A 15,550-nucleotide genomic window follows, 5' to 3' on the forward strand; every position below is an offset into this window, starting at 1 on the left:
ATTACACAAGGGCTGAATGTTTGGGGTACCAATGGGGGATAGAACATCCAAGGCTCCATTCCAAATTTTCAAGGGTCAAATTACAAAGTGTCCATTCCATTTGTCCTTTACTGCTATATTTACCCATGCCCAGAGCAGCTCAGATCAAAACATCATACTTGTACTCCGCCTTCTGATTTTCAACTTGGGTTGCCATTAGGAAAGCAGGATACTTCCCATCTCTTGTGGGCTGCTGATTCTTTGCTCTAGACTCGTATTCTTTTATTCAGTTAATTCATGAGCCCCTACTTCATGTAGCGGTTTCTTTTCTTTCTTTTTTTTAGAGATAGAATCTTCCTCTGTTGTCCAGGCTAAAATGCAGTGGCATGATCATAGCTCATGGTAACCTTAAACTCCTGGGTTCAAGGGATCCTCCTGCCTCAGATTCCCAAGTAGCAAAGACTATAGGCACATGCCACCACACCTGGCTAATTTCTTTTATTAATTTTTTGAGAGACAGGGTCTTGCTGTGTTGCCCAGGGTAGTCTCAAACTCCTGGCCTCAAGTGATCCTCCTGCCTCAACCTCCTGAAGTGCGAGCCACCACACGTGGTGCTATATATATATATATATATATATTTATTTATTTATTTATTTTTGGAGACAGGGTCGTGCTGAAATGGGTGCTTGCATTATAATAATTTGTTACACTGTCCATTTCTGTTTTAAACATTTTTTGTATAGGCATGTTACATTTCAGAATTTTTTAAAAAGTAAAAAATAAAAACCACCTTAATCTTGTTTCCCTCAATTTGAGCTCTTCTCAATGTGGAAAGGGAACAAGCAGAGGGCTGGAAACACCTTTTCCTACTCTTTGGTCAATTCCTGATCCCCCTGGATGTCTCACCTTTAGGGTAAGCTTGTCTGAAATGTCTGCTTCCCAGAGACCAGATATCTCTGTTGAAGCTCCCAGAGTTCCTGTGCTCATTCCTATCAACAACTAAGACAAAGGAGATTTGATTTCAGATTCATTTGTCCATCTTCCTAGCATCAAACATAATGTCTGCCACTTAATAGGTACTAAATTAACTATGCAAATGAATGGGTAATAAAGGAACATTTCATTCTTTCCCAGGCCTCTCTGGATTTAAACCAAAAATTTATTACTTGCCAAATACTATTTTTAGTGGAAGCAAACAACCCCAGAGTTTTCCCAGTCCTTCTTGGAGTTCTACTAATAGTTACCTTAAAGGACATAAATAGTGAGGAAACCAAGAGAGTCAAATAAAAATGAAAAATGAGAGAAAAATCTTTTCATGGTTCTACACACAGTCATGTAACCAAGTTCCTTTTGTTCCTTCTCTAATTTGGGACTATATCTATCTTGCCTCCCTATAGCACTTAAAATTGATTACATTTAATTTAGGGATCACATTCCTGTCATAGTTTCGTATATTCAACTTCCATACAGCAAACTACCTTGTTCCTCTCAGACTGTTCTTATTTTCTCGGGTAGGCAGTAGATGCCAAGCCAAGGTGGGAATCAGTGCGAATCATTTAAAAAAAATTTTTCTCCTGATTATATACATTAAAACTTCATTATTGTTCTGCAAAAGACATGTTCAGAGAATTAAAAGACAAGCCACAGACTGGGAGAAAATATTTGCAAAACATATATCTGACATAGGACTGATATGCAAAACATACAAAAAACTCTTAAAACTCAAGAATAGGAAAACAACACAATTTAAAAATAGGCAAAGATCTGAACAGATACCTCACCAAAGAAGATATACAGATGTCAAATAAGCATATGAAAAGATGTTCCACATCATATGTCATTAGGGAATTGCAAATTAAAATAATAAGATGCCACTACATACCTAATAATAACATGACAGAAATCTAAGACACTGGCAACACCAAATGGTGGCAAGGATGCAGAGCAACAGGAATTCTCATTTATTGCTGGTGGGAATGGAAAATGGTACAGCCACTTTGGAAGACAGGTAGGCAGTTTCTTACAAAGTTGACCATACTCTTACCATACAACCTAGCAATTTCACTTCTGGAGATTAACCCAAATGAGTTAAAAATTTACATCCACACCAACACCTGAATACAAATGTTGATAGCAGCTTTATTTGTAATTGGCAAAACTTGGAAGCAACCAAGATGTTCTTCAATAGGTGAATGGATAAACAAATTGTAGTACATCCATACAATGGATTATTATTTAGCAATAAAAAGAAATGAGCTATCAAGCCATGGAAAGACATGGAAGAATCTTAAATGCATAGTACAAAGTGAAAGAATCAATCTGAAAAGGCTACAAATATATGATTTCAACTATTTGACATTCTGGAAAAAGCAAAACTATGGAGACAGTAAAACAAATACATAAATAGTGGTTGCTAACGGCTTGGGGGAAGGGAGAAATGAATAGGTGGAGACAGGGGGATTTTTAGGCCAGTGGAACTATTCTGTATGATTCTGTAATGGTGAATACATGTCATTATGCATTTGTCAAACCTCATGTATATATCAATATTGGCTAATCAAGTGTCACAAATTAACCACATTAATGCAAGATGTTAATAATAGAAGAAACTGGGAGAGGGAGGTAAAAGGGTATATGGGAATTCCATACTTTATGCTCAATATTTCTATAAACCAAAAACAATTTTGGAAAAAAAAATCCAAAAAGTAAAAAAGAAGAAAAATCACTCTACTCCTACCATTAAACAACTATATATGTTTAATTTTTTTCTTCCAAATAGATTTATTGAACATAACAAAATTCTATATACAAAGTGACCTGAACCTGCTGCTTCAAAATGTGATCTTTCCATGCCAATATCTTGAAAGGATGGTCCATAGAGTGTTAAGAAGCAACTTACTTTAAAATAAATAGAAAAGTGCCCAATGTCCATTAAATGAATAGCCTAACTGTTGGAACTTTAGTAGCTGAAAGAATCCTTTAAAATGAAATAAACTAGGCAGCTAAGGTTAATAGGACAGCCTAGAGAGTATGTGCTTTTTCAATTACAGCAAATAACAATAGAATTTAAAAATAAAAATTCTCTAGGCACATTTTACAGCTGTGCCATCAACATCCAGTCCTGGAAGCCAAATACCCTAACTCGACTCACACACCACCCGCCTTTCATTGTTTGGCAGCTGCACTCCTGATGTCCTGGGTCAATGCCAGAACCTAACTTGGCGTTGGCAATAAGTTCGTCATGACCTAATGAACTCAGGAAAGCACTGGAAAAGTTCAGCAAGAACTTTTCTCAGATATGTTTGCAGTAACAATCTAAGCAGAAATAATGTTAAAAACTATGCAACTCTGTAACATGCTTTAATGAGCTGCAGGAATGAGAACAGGCTGCTGAAAGGCTTTCCCTGAGGTATGTGGCCTCAGGAATGGTGGCCTGGCATATGACCTCCGTGGCTTCTAACGGCCTGTTCTCACAGCTGTGGCTACTTTCGCTGCCAGCCTCCTCTAGTCTCCTCCAGCCTCAGCTCCACGAATGGCATCAGAATCTTGATATTGATTCAGCTGGCTAAGGAGTGGCTATAGCACTGACCTTCGTGGAGTACATCCCTCCTTCTTCCTTATCATCCTGATCCCCACATTTCAGGGAAGATGTGGCACCATAATAAATCTAGGTATTTTACAAAGTTCCTTTAGAGAGCCCCAGTTGGGGTTAACTGCCAGGACTATAATTGATGTTCCAAGCACTCTGTTCATATTCTCCAAAATTACAAAAGACAAACAAAAACAGAGATCTAGTAAAAATGAGAAAAGTCTTATAAGCAAAATAGGAAAGATGTATGGTTAATATAAATAGGGCTAAATTAGAAATTAAATTTGAGATTAGGAGAACTATAATCTTCTCTCTTCCTTCTTCCATCCTTTTGCCCTCATGCCCACAAACTGTGCACTTCCTTATATTAGCCTTGCCTAAATTCCTTTACAAAAGCCAGGGCACAAATATTATGGTAATGACATATATATTAGAGATATGTGAAAACATTCAGATCTGGTGGGGCTTAGAATGATTTTGCTGTGCAGGAGAATATACCGTGGCCAGACTAGCAGAGGAGTATAATTTACAAAATATTTAATAGAAATAAGGCAAAAATTCCTAATAATTTTAGAAATTGGAATATTTTATACACTTTTTAGAAGTTTGGAAGACTCCCATCTTCCTCTCATACAGCAAAGCTTGTAAAAGTAAATGCAACTTTGGTCTTGACAAATTCCTGAGAAGTTAAGGAGACCATTTGAGATACATGAAGGCATTCAACTTGTCACCAAACCTGCTTTGGAAAATAACAGCTGCAAAGATCAAGATATTAGAATTGCACTAGTCTCTTAAGTGTCTTATTTCATTTCTTGGCCCTGTGGTTGACATATAGTAGATGCTCAATAAATATTTGTTGAATGAATGAGTCAAAAACCACATATGTAAAGCCCACTATTTCTGATTCAATGTAGTATCACAGAGAATTTCCAGAGCTATGGTTCTCACAGGGAAGGTTTCAGACCAGTAGCATCTCATCACCTGGGAACTTGATCAAAATATAAATCCTACCTTCTACTCCACACAGAATCAGAAACTTTAAGACAGGTTTAGAAATCTGTGTTTTAACAAGCCCTCTGGGAGATTCTGGAAAGCCTGAAGTTCAAGAACCACCTGTCTAAAAAGATCCCTTAACAAGGTGTTTTTCCCACCTCACATGCTAACAATAAGAATTCTATACCTGTAATTCCTGTGCCATCTCACTGAGAAATGTCCTAAGATTAAGACTTTACCAAAACTTACTGATGAGGATTTAAGGTGAATTCAATGGCACCCAGGCAAGAAGGAAAGATGTTTTCAGCCCAAGGGAGCCAAAAAAGCAGGGGTTCAGAACCCATAAATGAAGACTAGCCATAAATGAAGGTGCATAGTGGCTTTGCAGTCTTATGTGTAGCATTCAGTAAGGAAACTGGGTAGGAGACAGAGAGGCCCAGTAGCCTTCCCTCGGTATAGGGTCTAGTTTCCATGTCCTTTCTTGAGGGAGATTACGTGGCCTTTAAGACTCTGTTATAAGAACATGCTCTCCTGTCAAATGGGAGACATCTGATCCCTTTGTGATCACAGCATTGCTGTTTGGCAAGCTGCTCGCAGTCCCTTCCAAATGCAGGCGGCCAGTGGGAAGCGACTCTGTAGCACGGATCTAAGGCATAGTCTTGCCAGATGTAGTTATGTAATTAAAAAAAAAGTTTTTGCCCACATCAAGCTCAACTTCCAGTATGATTACAGGGTGACCAACTCATCCCACTTTGCCTAGGACTGTCCTGGTGCTAGCACTGAAAAGTCCAAATTTTGGGAAACCCTTCAGTCTCAGGAAAATCGAGATGTTTGATTATCTTAAGGATTAAGAGTTGCAAGGACAAAATACAGCCCAAATTTGCTTTCTGATTGCTGAATTTCTGCCAAGATCAACAAAATTTAGTAATGAGCAACTGGAAAGGTAAAGGAAAATAATGAAGTAGATGATGTTAAAGAAGCAGCTGGGCGAAAGAAAGTGTGTGTGATTTGCTCAGCAGTCGTGGGGTAGACAGGCCACGAAAGATCTGCAATCAATCCCTGAAGCCTAATGCCAGACACCACATGCTCTCTGGTGGCTCTACCACACCCAAAACTGTGACTGCCAACCATGAGCCCCTCAGGAGCCTGGTACAGTACTGATTCCTCCTCAGCACCCTAAAAATTTAAGATACACTATCACTACAGTTACTCTTAGTAAGTACAGTAAACTTTTGATCTTCAAAGTATGATTAAGGTATACTTCGTATAGACAAGAAGATAACCAAGGACAGAGGTATCTCACCTAGGTGAGGTATAACAGGAAACCCAGGGGCAGGTAATGAATGTTCTTTAAAAGGCACAGGTCACAAAGTTAAACTAATGCTTGTGTACTTTACACTAAGAAAATATAAGTAAAGGACCTGGCATGGTGCCTAATATAGGTACCACATATGTGAGAGTTATTTTATTCATAGAGGATCCCCTACTCAGTCCCATTTCCCTTACTGCTGGAAAAAAAACCCTGTTTTTTAGACCATAGCAAAGAAGAAAAAGAAAGAAAGAAAGAAGGGAAAGAAAAGTATGTCACGAAAAGTCAGTATGTTAACAATAGCAAGAAACATCAGCTTTGTGTTGAGAGAGAAGAAGAAATAGAATCTGGCTCATTAACTAAAAATCATAATAGTCAAGGGTCATTTAATGCAAGAGTAGGTGGCCTCATTTCACAATGGTCTCTGAGGATTGCCCTGCATTACAGCCCAGTGTGATAATCGTTAATAATCATGCCCCAAGACACAAAAAATAACAACTGTGTTTGGTACACTCAATATGAAAGGTAGTTATAGGTTTGAGAAAGTTTCAGTTGTCTGGAAAATGTGCTTATACAGACTATTTCATTCCTTCATGATGTGTAGTCAATCTTCAACCCCAAAGCTGGAGTGATTGTTTTAAATCATAACTCAGATCATGTCACTCCTCCGCACATTGGCTTCCCATTTCACTGAAACTGCACCCACTACTCATAATGTGAGCCTCAGATCAACAACATTGGCACCACACAAAAGCTCTTTATAGGTGCATGATCTCAGGAGCCACCCAGACCTGCTGAATCAGAGACTTCATTTTAGTAACATGCCCAGGGTGTTTGTTAGGACATTAAGAAGTACTGATCCACACTACCTGGCTCCTCATCTCCTACAACTCTCCCTTTCCCTCTCTCAGCTCTAATACATGGGCTTCTTTCGACTCCTCAGGTATTTATAGCTCATGCATGTTCTTCCTCAGGACCTCTGTCATGGCCACTCCTCTGCCTGGAATGCTCTTTTCTTAGATACCCACATGGCAAACTGGCTTGCAGCCTTCCAGCCTTTATTCAAGTCTCGCATTCTCAGTGAAGCCACTCTGACCACCCTGTTTAAAACCACAGCCACCCCCAACCAGCCTCCACTTGGGCCACTCCTAATCTCCTTTGCTGTGTTTTTTCTCTGATAACACTTCACCCTTCTAACATCCTATATAATTGCTTTATCTGTCATGCTTATTGTTGGGTTTTTTTTTTTTTTTCTTCAGAGAGACAGGGTCTTGCTCTGTCACCCAGGCTGGAGTGCAGTGGCATGATCATAGCTCACTGCAGCCTTCAACTCCTGGGCTCAAGTGATCCTCCTGCCTTGGCCTCTGAAAGTGCTGGGATTACAGGTGTGAGCCCAGCCATGCTATGCTTATTGTTTATTGTCTGTCTCCCTCTGCCACACTGTAGCATTGTGTGGACACGAATTTGATATTGATACAATATCCAAGTACATGATTATTTTTCTAGTAATTCATTTTTATTATATTTTACAAAAGTATCAGACTGTGGAAATTTGGAAAACAACCAAGCAAAAATTGGTATTTCAAAACAGTCTGAGAAATATTGGCCCAGGACAGTTCCTAACACTTAGTAAGTGTTAATAATTATTTTTTGAATAAATGAATGAATAAATAAATAGAAGAACAAACGCCTAAAGTATAATTGTTTACATAGTAAAACTAGATCATGTCTGTATACATGCCTGTCAAATAATTTAACTGCTTAGATCAGTGGCAAAGTGATTCGTGTTATGCATTTCCTGGGCATGTTGTGCTTTTCTCTCATATGTGATCAATGTGTCAGCTCACATGGGCCAGTTAGGGACACTTCTTATATTCTCTGATTAAGGGGCTAAAGACAGCCTTGTCCATACCTCACATTTATAGACTTCTGTGCATGCCTGCTCTGAGCTGAGCTTGAGTAACTTTAGATTCATTCCATGCCCCTCATACTCACCCCACCAGAACTCTACACAGAACAACAAAGTTAGTTCTCATTGCAAGTTAAAAAGGAAACCTGTTGGATGTTAGTGTTTTTTTAAAAACTGAAAAAGTCACCATATTCTCATTCAGGCTTCCACAAAATATGGGTTGAAATAAGTCAAAGAATTAAATATAAAGGCATAACTTGCTAAAATGTCTCTTAAAGAATATATACCCTTGTTTCTGCAACTGATAATATACACAAACCATAAACAAAACTGAAAAAATTTTGTTCTTCAATTCATCTTTGTTGCTTTCCAAGGTCAAAGGAAATTTGATTTACATATAATGCTTTTTCCTGCTTAAACTTTCTTTCCTTCTCTCCCTGTTCAAAACAACAACTACAAAATGAAACAGCTTGGATTATTTTAATTTGTTCCACTAGTAGGTTATATCATTTTGGGGGTTGTCTAAGAGACATTTATTTAGTTCCAGGATTACTAGAAACACATTTTAAAACTTTTCTCTGACTCACTTACTTGAGTTTCATTTCATTATTACTCTCGTTATATTTCATCATGGCCTTAGATGCTCAAGAATTCAATCTGAGGACTTAGGCTGTGAGGAGAGAACTCATAAATGGAAAGACATGACTCTAGAGATTTTAAAATCTACTAGATGCATGAAAATAACTATAATACAAAGCAGGATGTGAAAAGTACTGTTCAAAAAGTCATAGAGTAGGCAGCCATTGTGGACCCTCGAGAATGGTAAGGATTCTGACAGGGAATGGGGAAGGACAGGTGGAGCAGAGGGGGCAGCATGAATAGTCACAGAGGAGAGAAAGAATGCACCAGGCATGGTCAAAGTGTAGAGAATAGTTCAGATATTCTGAAGCACAGAATGAGGAAGAGAGATTATTGGAAGTTAGGAGCTAGAAAAGAAGATTAGGACCAGAACAGAGAAAGCCTTGAAGCTCATGCCAAGAAAGTTAGAGTTGATGCTGAAGAGTCACTGAAGAATATGGAGGAAGGGAATGTCATTATCAGGGTTTTGCTTTAGAAAAGCTCTGTAGGCATCTATGCATAAGAGAAGTTGAAGGAGAAGAAGAATAGAGACGGGAAGACCATTAAGGGTGCTGTTCACAAGAGCATAAGGGGAGGTAATTGTGATGGTGGCAGATCCAACAGAAAATCATTTAAACTGGAAGGAATGGACAATAGTAAGAAGAAAGTGCATATGAACCATTTACAGCAAATCAGATGTGTAACTTATTAATAAGTTTGGCTTTTTGAGATACTTTCCTAAAGAATAGGAAAGATGAATGTAATCCAACAAGTCTCTTTCTCTTTAATAATTGTTAATTCAAAATGTAATGTACTTTTACTCCTCCTGAACCCTAGCCCACCAAAACTTAATGCGTAACAAAAAGAACTTTCTCTACCTGTTATTCATACTCATTGATTACCTTTGTATTTATATAATATCAATAACAATAATAACCACAACAGCAGGTGACATTTACTGAACCCTTGCTATGAACCAGACACTATGCTATGCACTTTACTAACACTAGCTCATTTAATCCTCAGTAAAACCTTCTCAGTTATGAACTACATTTCCTTCATTTTATATGTGTAGGTTCTGAGGTAACTTGATTAACATAGGAGAGTAGAGATTCAAATCCAGGCATGTCTGACTCCAGAACCTGTCAATATGGTGTAGCTACTCAACCATACTTAAAACTTTTCTTTTCAGGAATTACATCTATTTTAAAGCAGCATGCCAAAAGAGAACAAAGACTAGAAGGGACAAACAGAAAACAACAAGATGACAGATTTAAACTAAAACATATCAATAATCATATTAAGTGTAAATGCTCTAAATACTCCAAATAAAAGATAGAGATTGGCTCTTAGGATAGAGCAAAGTACCAACCAAATGATTGAATAATGGATTCTGCTCCATCCTACCATCTTTCCTCTAAATTTACCTTTCTTTTGTACTACTCCTACCCCTATCTCATTGTGGACTTATTCCTGAATACTCTCTGGCTATGAGGAAAATATTTCCTTGACAAGTTTATCATTTACTACATGTCCATTTAAAAGGTTCTGCTCTAATGGAATCATTCTTTCTTGATTCTTTCCAAGAGTTTAAGTTCCATATGGATTGAAGGTCATAACACATTTATTATGCTTTTCCTACTTTGTATTGAACTACTTTGTCACTGAAAAACAGGCTAAGGAGAAATGTGGAGAGACCTGAGAAATTACTACATATTTCAGAAAAATAGATGAGTTGACATTAAGTGTGACATCAGTATCTTAAGTTGAAAAGGTTTCTTTCCTTGGAATGGTCCACATTGTCCTTAGTATCTTCTGGCTTGTAAATATTTCTTACAATCATGTTTCTGTTTTACCTTCCAGAAGTACTGATTATAGCTACACACAACCCTGAAACTGACGTTTACCATATTCTGTAGCAAGGAATTTAGAAAAGGGGCCAGAAATAGTCATTTCCCAAAGGCATATGACAAGATGTCTACATTTTTGCTGAAAGAATGGTCATGTTGCCAAAAGGACAGAGCTACTCTCTAAATCCATATTCTTTATCAAACGCTAGATTTTGACCCTGAATGATCTGCTCCACTAAAAGCTGGTCAGCTATTTGTCTTTCTTTTAAAAAAATAAAATTTTCGAACAGTTTGCTAATTTAAAGTTCTTACAAGTAAAGGGAAAAGAGTAGCCTCTGCTATTCATTATCTTCCCTCAGAAAGGTAAACTGAAGTGGCATTGGTAGATTATGAACTCCTACCTTTAAGACAAATCTTACATCCTCCTGTATGGCTTCCCAAACCTGAACTTTTTGCTAACATGTAACTAACTGAGTTCTGCCTTCTAGACAGACAGTCCTGTCCAAACAATGCACTAAAAAGTATACAAACATGCAAACAGTAGAAGCAGCATGCAATTCAAAATGTTCTCCTTACCAGGTTTTTGAGAGGCTCCCCAGGGACCCAGTCTTTGGTGATCTGGAGCAGGATGGCATGTCCGAGTAGACAGCAAATCAGTCCCAGAAACTGAGTGCTTCAGAAAGGCCCAGTAAGAGAAATATTATTCTTATCCTCTGATAAAGAGCCTTAAGGACACGGGTCTCCATTTAGCTAAGGGACCCTTAACCCCGACTGTAAGGGGAAGAGGCTAAGTATATTGGAATCATTTGTACGTCGCTCCCATCTTGTATAGAACTGAGTGGAGGTCCTCTCCTTGGGGCAATTAGAAGCAAAGTCTCAATACCTTTTGCTTCATTCATTTATTTCTTCCTCTCAGTAAGTCAACCCAGCCCCCTCTTAAATTAATTATAGTCCAGAGTATAAAAACATCTATGCACTGATTTTCACCTATACTTAATTTTTATCCTTAAGAAAGAAAATAGAAAACCTATAGGAAGGTATTAATCTACTTAACATTTCTAAGTACATCATCCAAAGGATTTTGTTTTTTTAATCTTACATATGCTCAGCAGAGTTACTGGCAAAAACTGTACATTTTCTTCATTTCATCCTTTCAACATCAAATAGTAGGCAGCAAAAATTGGATCAGACTTCAAAGCCTGCTGTGGGCTCCAAGTCACAGAGAGACGCCTCCATTTCACATATTGAATTCGAGCAGGATATCAAAGTGCTACCAAAGAACCTCGGGTCCTTACTCAAAAAGAGTCTCTAACATCTGTAGAGAGTGGAGTGCACAGACAAATCACCTCGGGGAGCAGCTAACATTTATTCTCAGCAGCAAATTTCCAGGCTTTTGATTCTCTCTCCACTGTACCTCCCTGTCTCTCTACTGAACCAAAGCTCTTTAGCAAGCTGGGCTTTTGTCTCAAAGACTTCAAAATATCACTAACAGTTTCAGGTTTGGATGGCCCAACCAAGCAGGCACAGACAGGCTTCATGCCCATGGACTAGGATGAGTATGAAGGAAGGAGACACAGTTACTTGGAATCAAGATGTCCAGCTACCTTCTTTGCATGTCCTGTGAAGATATCACACCCCTTTGGAGAACTCTGGGCTTGTGAATGCCTAAAAAATAACAACAATAATAATAATTTTTAAAAGGCATGAAAATAATAATTTTTTAAAAAACTTAAAGAGGGTTGTTTTTTTTCAAAGATGTATCAGAACATACCCTTTAAGCTTTCATTGTTTCCCATTCCAGTCCTCAGTTAAAAAAACACGGTCAACTTAAGGTATTGTATCCCAGTAGGTGTTGCTCCTACACGTTACTACACATCCACAGTCTGCCTGAGTTCCTAAGATCCAGGAACTGCCCTTTTTAAAGTTGTGTGATTGAATTTGGTTTAGTGAGCACTATTAGGCTTCCACAAACTTTACCAAGAAGCCAATCAAGTCAATGCTGAGGCTATACTTTTTGCACAGGACATTAATCACATTCAAGGTTACAGAATTTAAAATGGATTCTATAGTCAAATAAGTTTGGGAAATTCTGGGTTGTATATAGTTTCAGAGGTTTCCTTAAAAGATTATAGGAATAATCTTTTACAATCACAATAAACATTTATAGATCTCTAAAGTGGAGATACAGTGAAGATTCCCGTGTCCAAAAGTAATTTGACCAAGAAGCTTAAAGTGATAACCTATTAACATCTAGTAAAATATTGTTTCATGAAACAAAGTTTGGAAAAATCAATTGTGCTGGGTCCCTAATTTCTAGTAATTGGAACACACTGTATAAAAGTGTGATTATAACACATGGTTAAAATAGGAGCCGCCTTTATAATGCGTTTCAGATGGAACCCAGCAGAGAGGAAAGCACTGGCTAGAAAAGGGAAATCTGTGTTCCGATTCCTGCCCCAATATCCACGATCACACATGCACACATGCACACACACCAAACACACTGTGGCTTAATTTCTATAATATTCTGGGTTCTAGTTTTCTTCATAAATAAAATGAGGGGATTGAGATAAATTATTCCTAAGATCTCTTCCAGCTCTACGTTAATAATCTTATTCTTTACATAAACTGACAAATTCATTTCAATATATCTTTTTGTGGATATTACCTTCCAAATGCATCTATTTATAGTAGATTATAAGCAATATGCCCATTTAAAAAATACCACATCAGTACCTGGGAGGAGGGGACTATAATTACATATTTGTTTCTATGTCTATTGTTAATCTTATGTCTCCCACAGTGGAATATAAGCTCCATGAAGTCAGGGACTGGATCTGCTTTATTTCATACTCAATATCAACCCCAAACCCAGTGCCTGGTACATAGTAAATGCTCAATAAATATTAGACAAGTTGAATGAATAAATGAATGACTAGTGGACCCACAAAATATGGGGCCACGTGGATCAGTAAGAATACCCTTAGCATCACAATTAAATTAATTAGCATTTATATAGCAGTACATATTTTTTAAATGCTTTTAAATATCTAATGATAGCTTTATAACCATTTGAGCTAAGGACTTTAATTGTATCTATTATACAGAGGAAGAAACTGAGGTTCAGAGAGGTTAAGGTATGTTCTCAGGTATTATGGGGAATACCTGGTAGTACTAAGACATTGACCCATGTTCATCTGACCCCAAATCCTTGCTCGTCCTCTGAACCATGATACACTCCATGCCCTTCAGTCTCTATGCATTGGCCCAAGGGACTCACTCCTGTCCAGCCTAGGCAAGTCCCAGTGGCTACAAAACACCTATAGGGGGTGGATTCTGAGGTCCTCTAGGAGAAAATCCAGGGAAGAGAGTTTAGCTTTGGATTACTACCAGGTCCCCAATTTCTGCCTTTTCTGCTCCAACAAAGAAATGAACTTCTCTAGCTTGTGTGGTTTTTCAGGATCCAAAGGCCAGTGGCAGAAACCTCCCACACTTCCCATCTCTCGGCAGAGAGAGGGAGAGGGTGTCGGCTCATCAGTTTGATTCCCTCCTCATTCAAGCCTTTGGAAGAACCTAAGGCATCTCAATGTAATGTTTATGTGTATTACTTGGTATAAAAAAAAGGCAGTGGTGGGAGTGAGGAAGTAGGCAAATAAATAAGAAAATCCTTGATTAACCAAAGTTAAGCAGGTTTCTTTCCTGAGCGGTTTTCCTAGAACCTTTAACCGAATAATATGCACAATGAAACTCCAAGAGAGGAAAAGAATGGGAAACATTTTCTAGACGTTATTTTAATTATTTTAATAATAGACCCTTCTCCTGTGGAGCATGTTGAGGAACTACCGGTTTTTAGAAAACATCTTGGGAAACAGTGATCTGAGCAGTCTTTATTCCAAACAAATTCCAATTTGTTTTTTAAAAAAATGGTACAAGTTAATTTTCTTCCAAAGTCTAACTGTCTCAATTCCTTTTCAGAGATTTCATTAGTTTTTTGGGGTTTTCTTTTTTTTTTTTTTATGTTTTTTGCCTCAGGGACGTGAGACAGGCAGCAAGTGGATAATGCTCTGCAATCCGTCACCACCAAAACAAGAAAAATAATAACAAAAAGGCAACACTTTTTATTATTTATTATTTATCGCATGCACACATGCCACCAGGCAGTGGGCAAAGCATGTACACATAGTCATCTCATGTAATACTGCCAATGGCCATGTGGATTGGTTCTATTTTTATCCCCATTTTTACAGATGAGGGAATTAAGGATCAAGAAGCTAATGACTTGTTTCCTATCATAACTAGTAAGCAGTGCACCATAAGACTTGCTGACTATTGAAAAGGAGATGCCAGAGGGAAATTATTGATTCAGGCAAGAATTATCAATTGCTGATAAAGGCATTAGACAAATGATTGATGGGCAACACGACATACGGTGCCAAAGTACCACCATACAGATGCCTTCCTTCAGGTCACAAGAAGAGAAGTGTACAGTGGAGAAATCAGAAGGTCACCATTTTAACCAGCGCTCAGTATTAGCACCACTAATGCCAGGACAGCATTGTCTTGTGATGTGAAGCAACACGAAGTGTTTAAAATTACCCAGGATGTTTTGTTTACCTTTTGGTCAAAACATTTAATTTGAATCTACTCAAGTCTTTTGTCTAACAGTTTACACAAAACACAGCACATAGAGTGGTAAGCTAAGACCACTAGAAAGCAAGCAGGCAAATACAGAAGGTGAGTTATTTTATAATAGGCCCAATCTCTTAATAAGTCTGTGTTATGAGAGAAAAAGGGACTGTTCTATACTCAAAGAAATTTAGGGATATAACAACTTGATTTAATGTAATGTCCTAGATTTGATCCTGGCCTGGATAAACATGTGCAAAGGATATTCTTAGAACAATTGGGAAAATTTGACTATGGATTAGTATTAGATGATATTAAGGAAGTATTCATTTTTGAATTGTGATATTGTTTTTTGAATCTGTAGGAAAACTTATAAAAAAATACTGCCATCAGCCCCTGTTAGGAATCACATGCTAAATGGCAGAAGCAATGATCTGGCTATCAAAGGGTGGTGAATAAATAGGAGGTAGTTTTCTCTCTTTGTATAATTCGCTGCATATTCCTAGGGCTCCACTGGCCTCTTGGAAGCATAACTAAAGTCTCAAACAGATTGCCTCCAGGACTCGGCTGCTTCACTGAAGTCAGTTCATTGAACTGTGGGTCTAGGGGAGACGGAACTCTCAGTCACCATTGAGAACCCTTCTGCTGGGCATCTGTCCTGAAAAAGCCCCCAAACA

At 38.0% G+C, this 15,550-nt stretch overlaps 1 protein-coding gene across 1 annotated transcript in view; it reads right to left on the minus strand.

Annotated features, from left to right (window-relative positions):
* MYO3B (myosin IIIB) overlaps window positions 1–15,550 on the minus strand; it is a 373,201-nt gene that overhangs the window by 58,525 nt on the left and 299,126 nt on the right. Inside the window, exons 30-31 of the mRNA XM_069471407.1 lie at window positions 11,852–11,912; window positions 10,824–10,920 (exon numbers count right to left, since the gene is read on the minus strand). Of these exons, the coding sequence (XP_069327508.1) occupies window positions 10,824–10,920; window positions 11,852–11,912 (158 nt within the window). The remainder of the gene's footprint in view (window positions 1–10,823; window positions 10,921–11,851; window positions 11,913–15,550) is intronic.

The sequence above is a fragment of the Eulemur rufifrons genome, chromosome 1 (genome assembly GCF_041146395.1).
Source record: "Eulemur rufifrons isolate Redbay chromosome 1, OSU_ERuf_1, whole genome shotgun sequence".
In the NCBI taxonomy this organism is placed as follows: domain Eukaryota; kingdom Metazoa; phylum Chordata; class Mammalia; order Primates; family Lemuridae; genus Eulemur; species Eulemur rufifrons.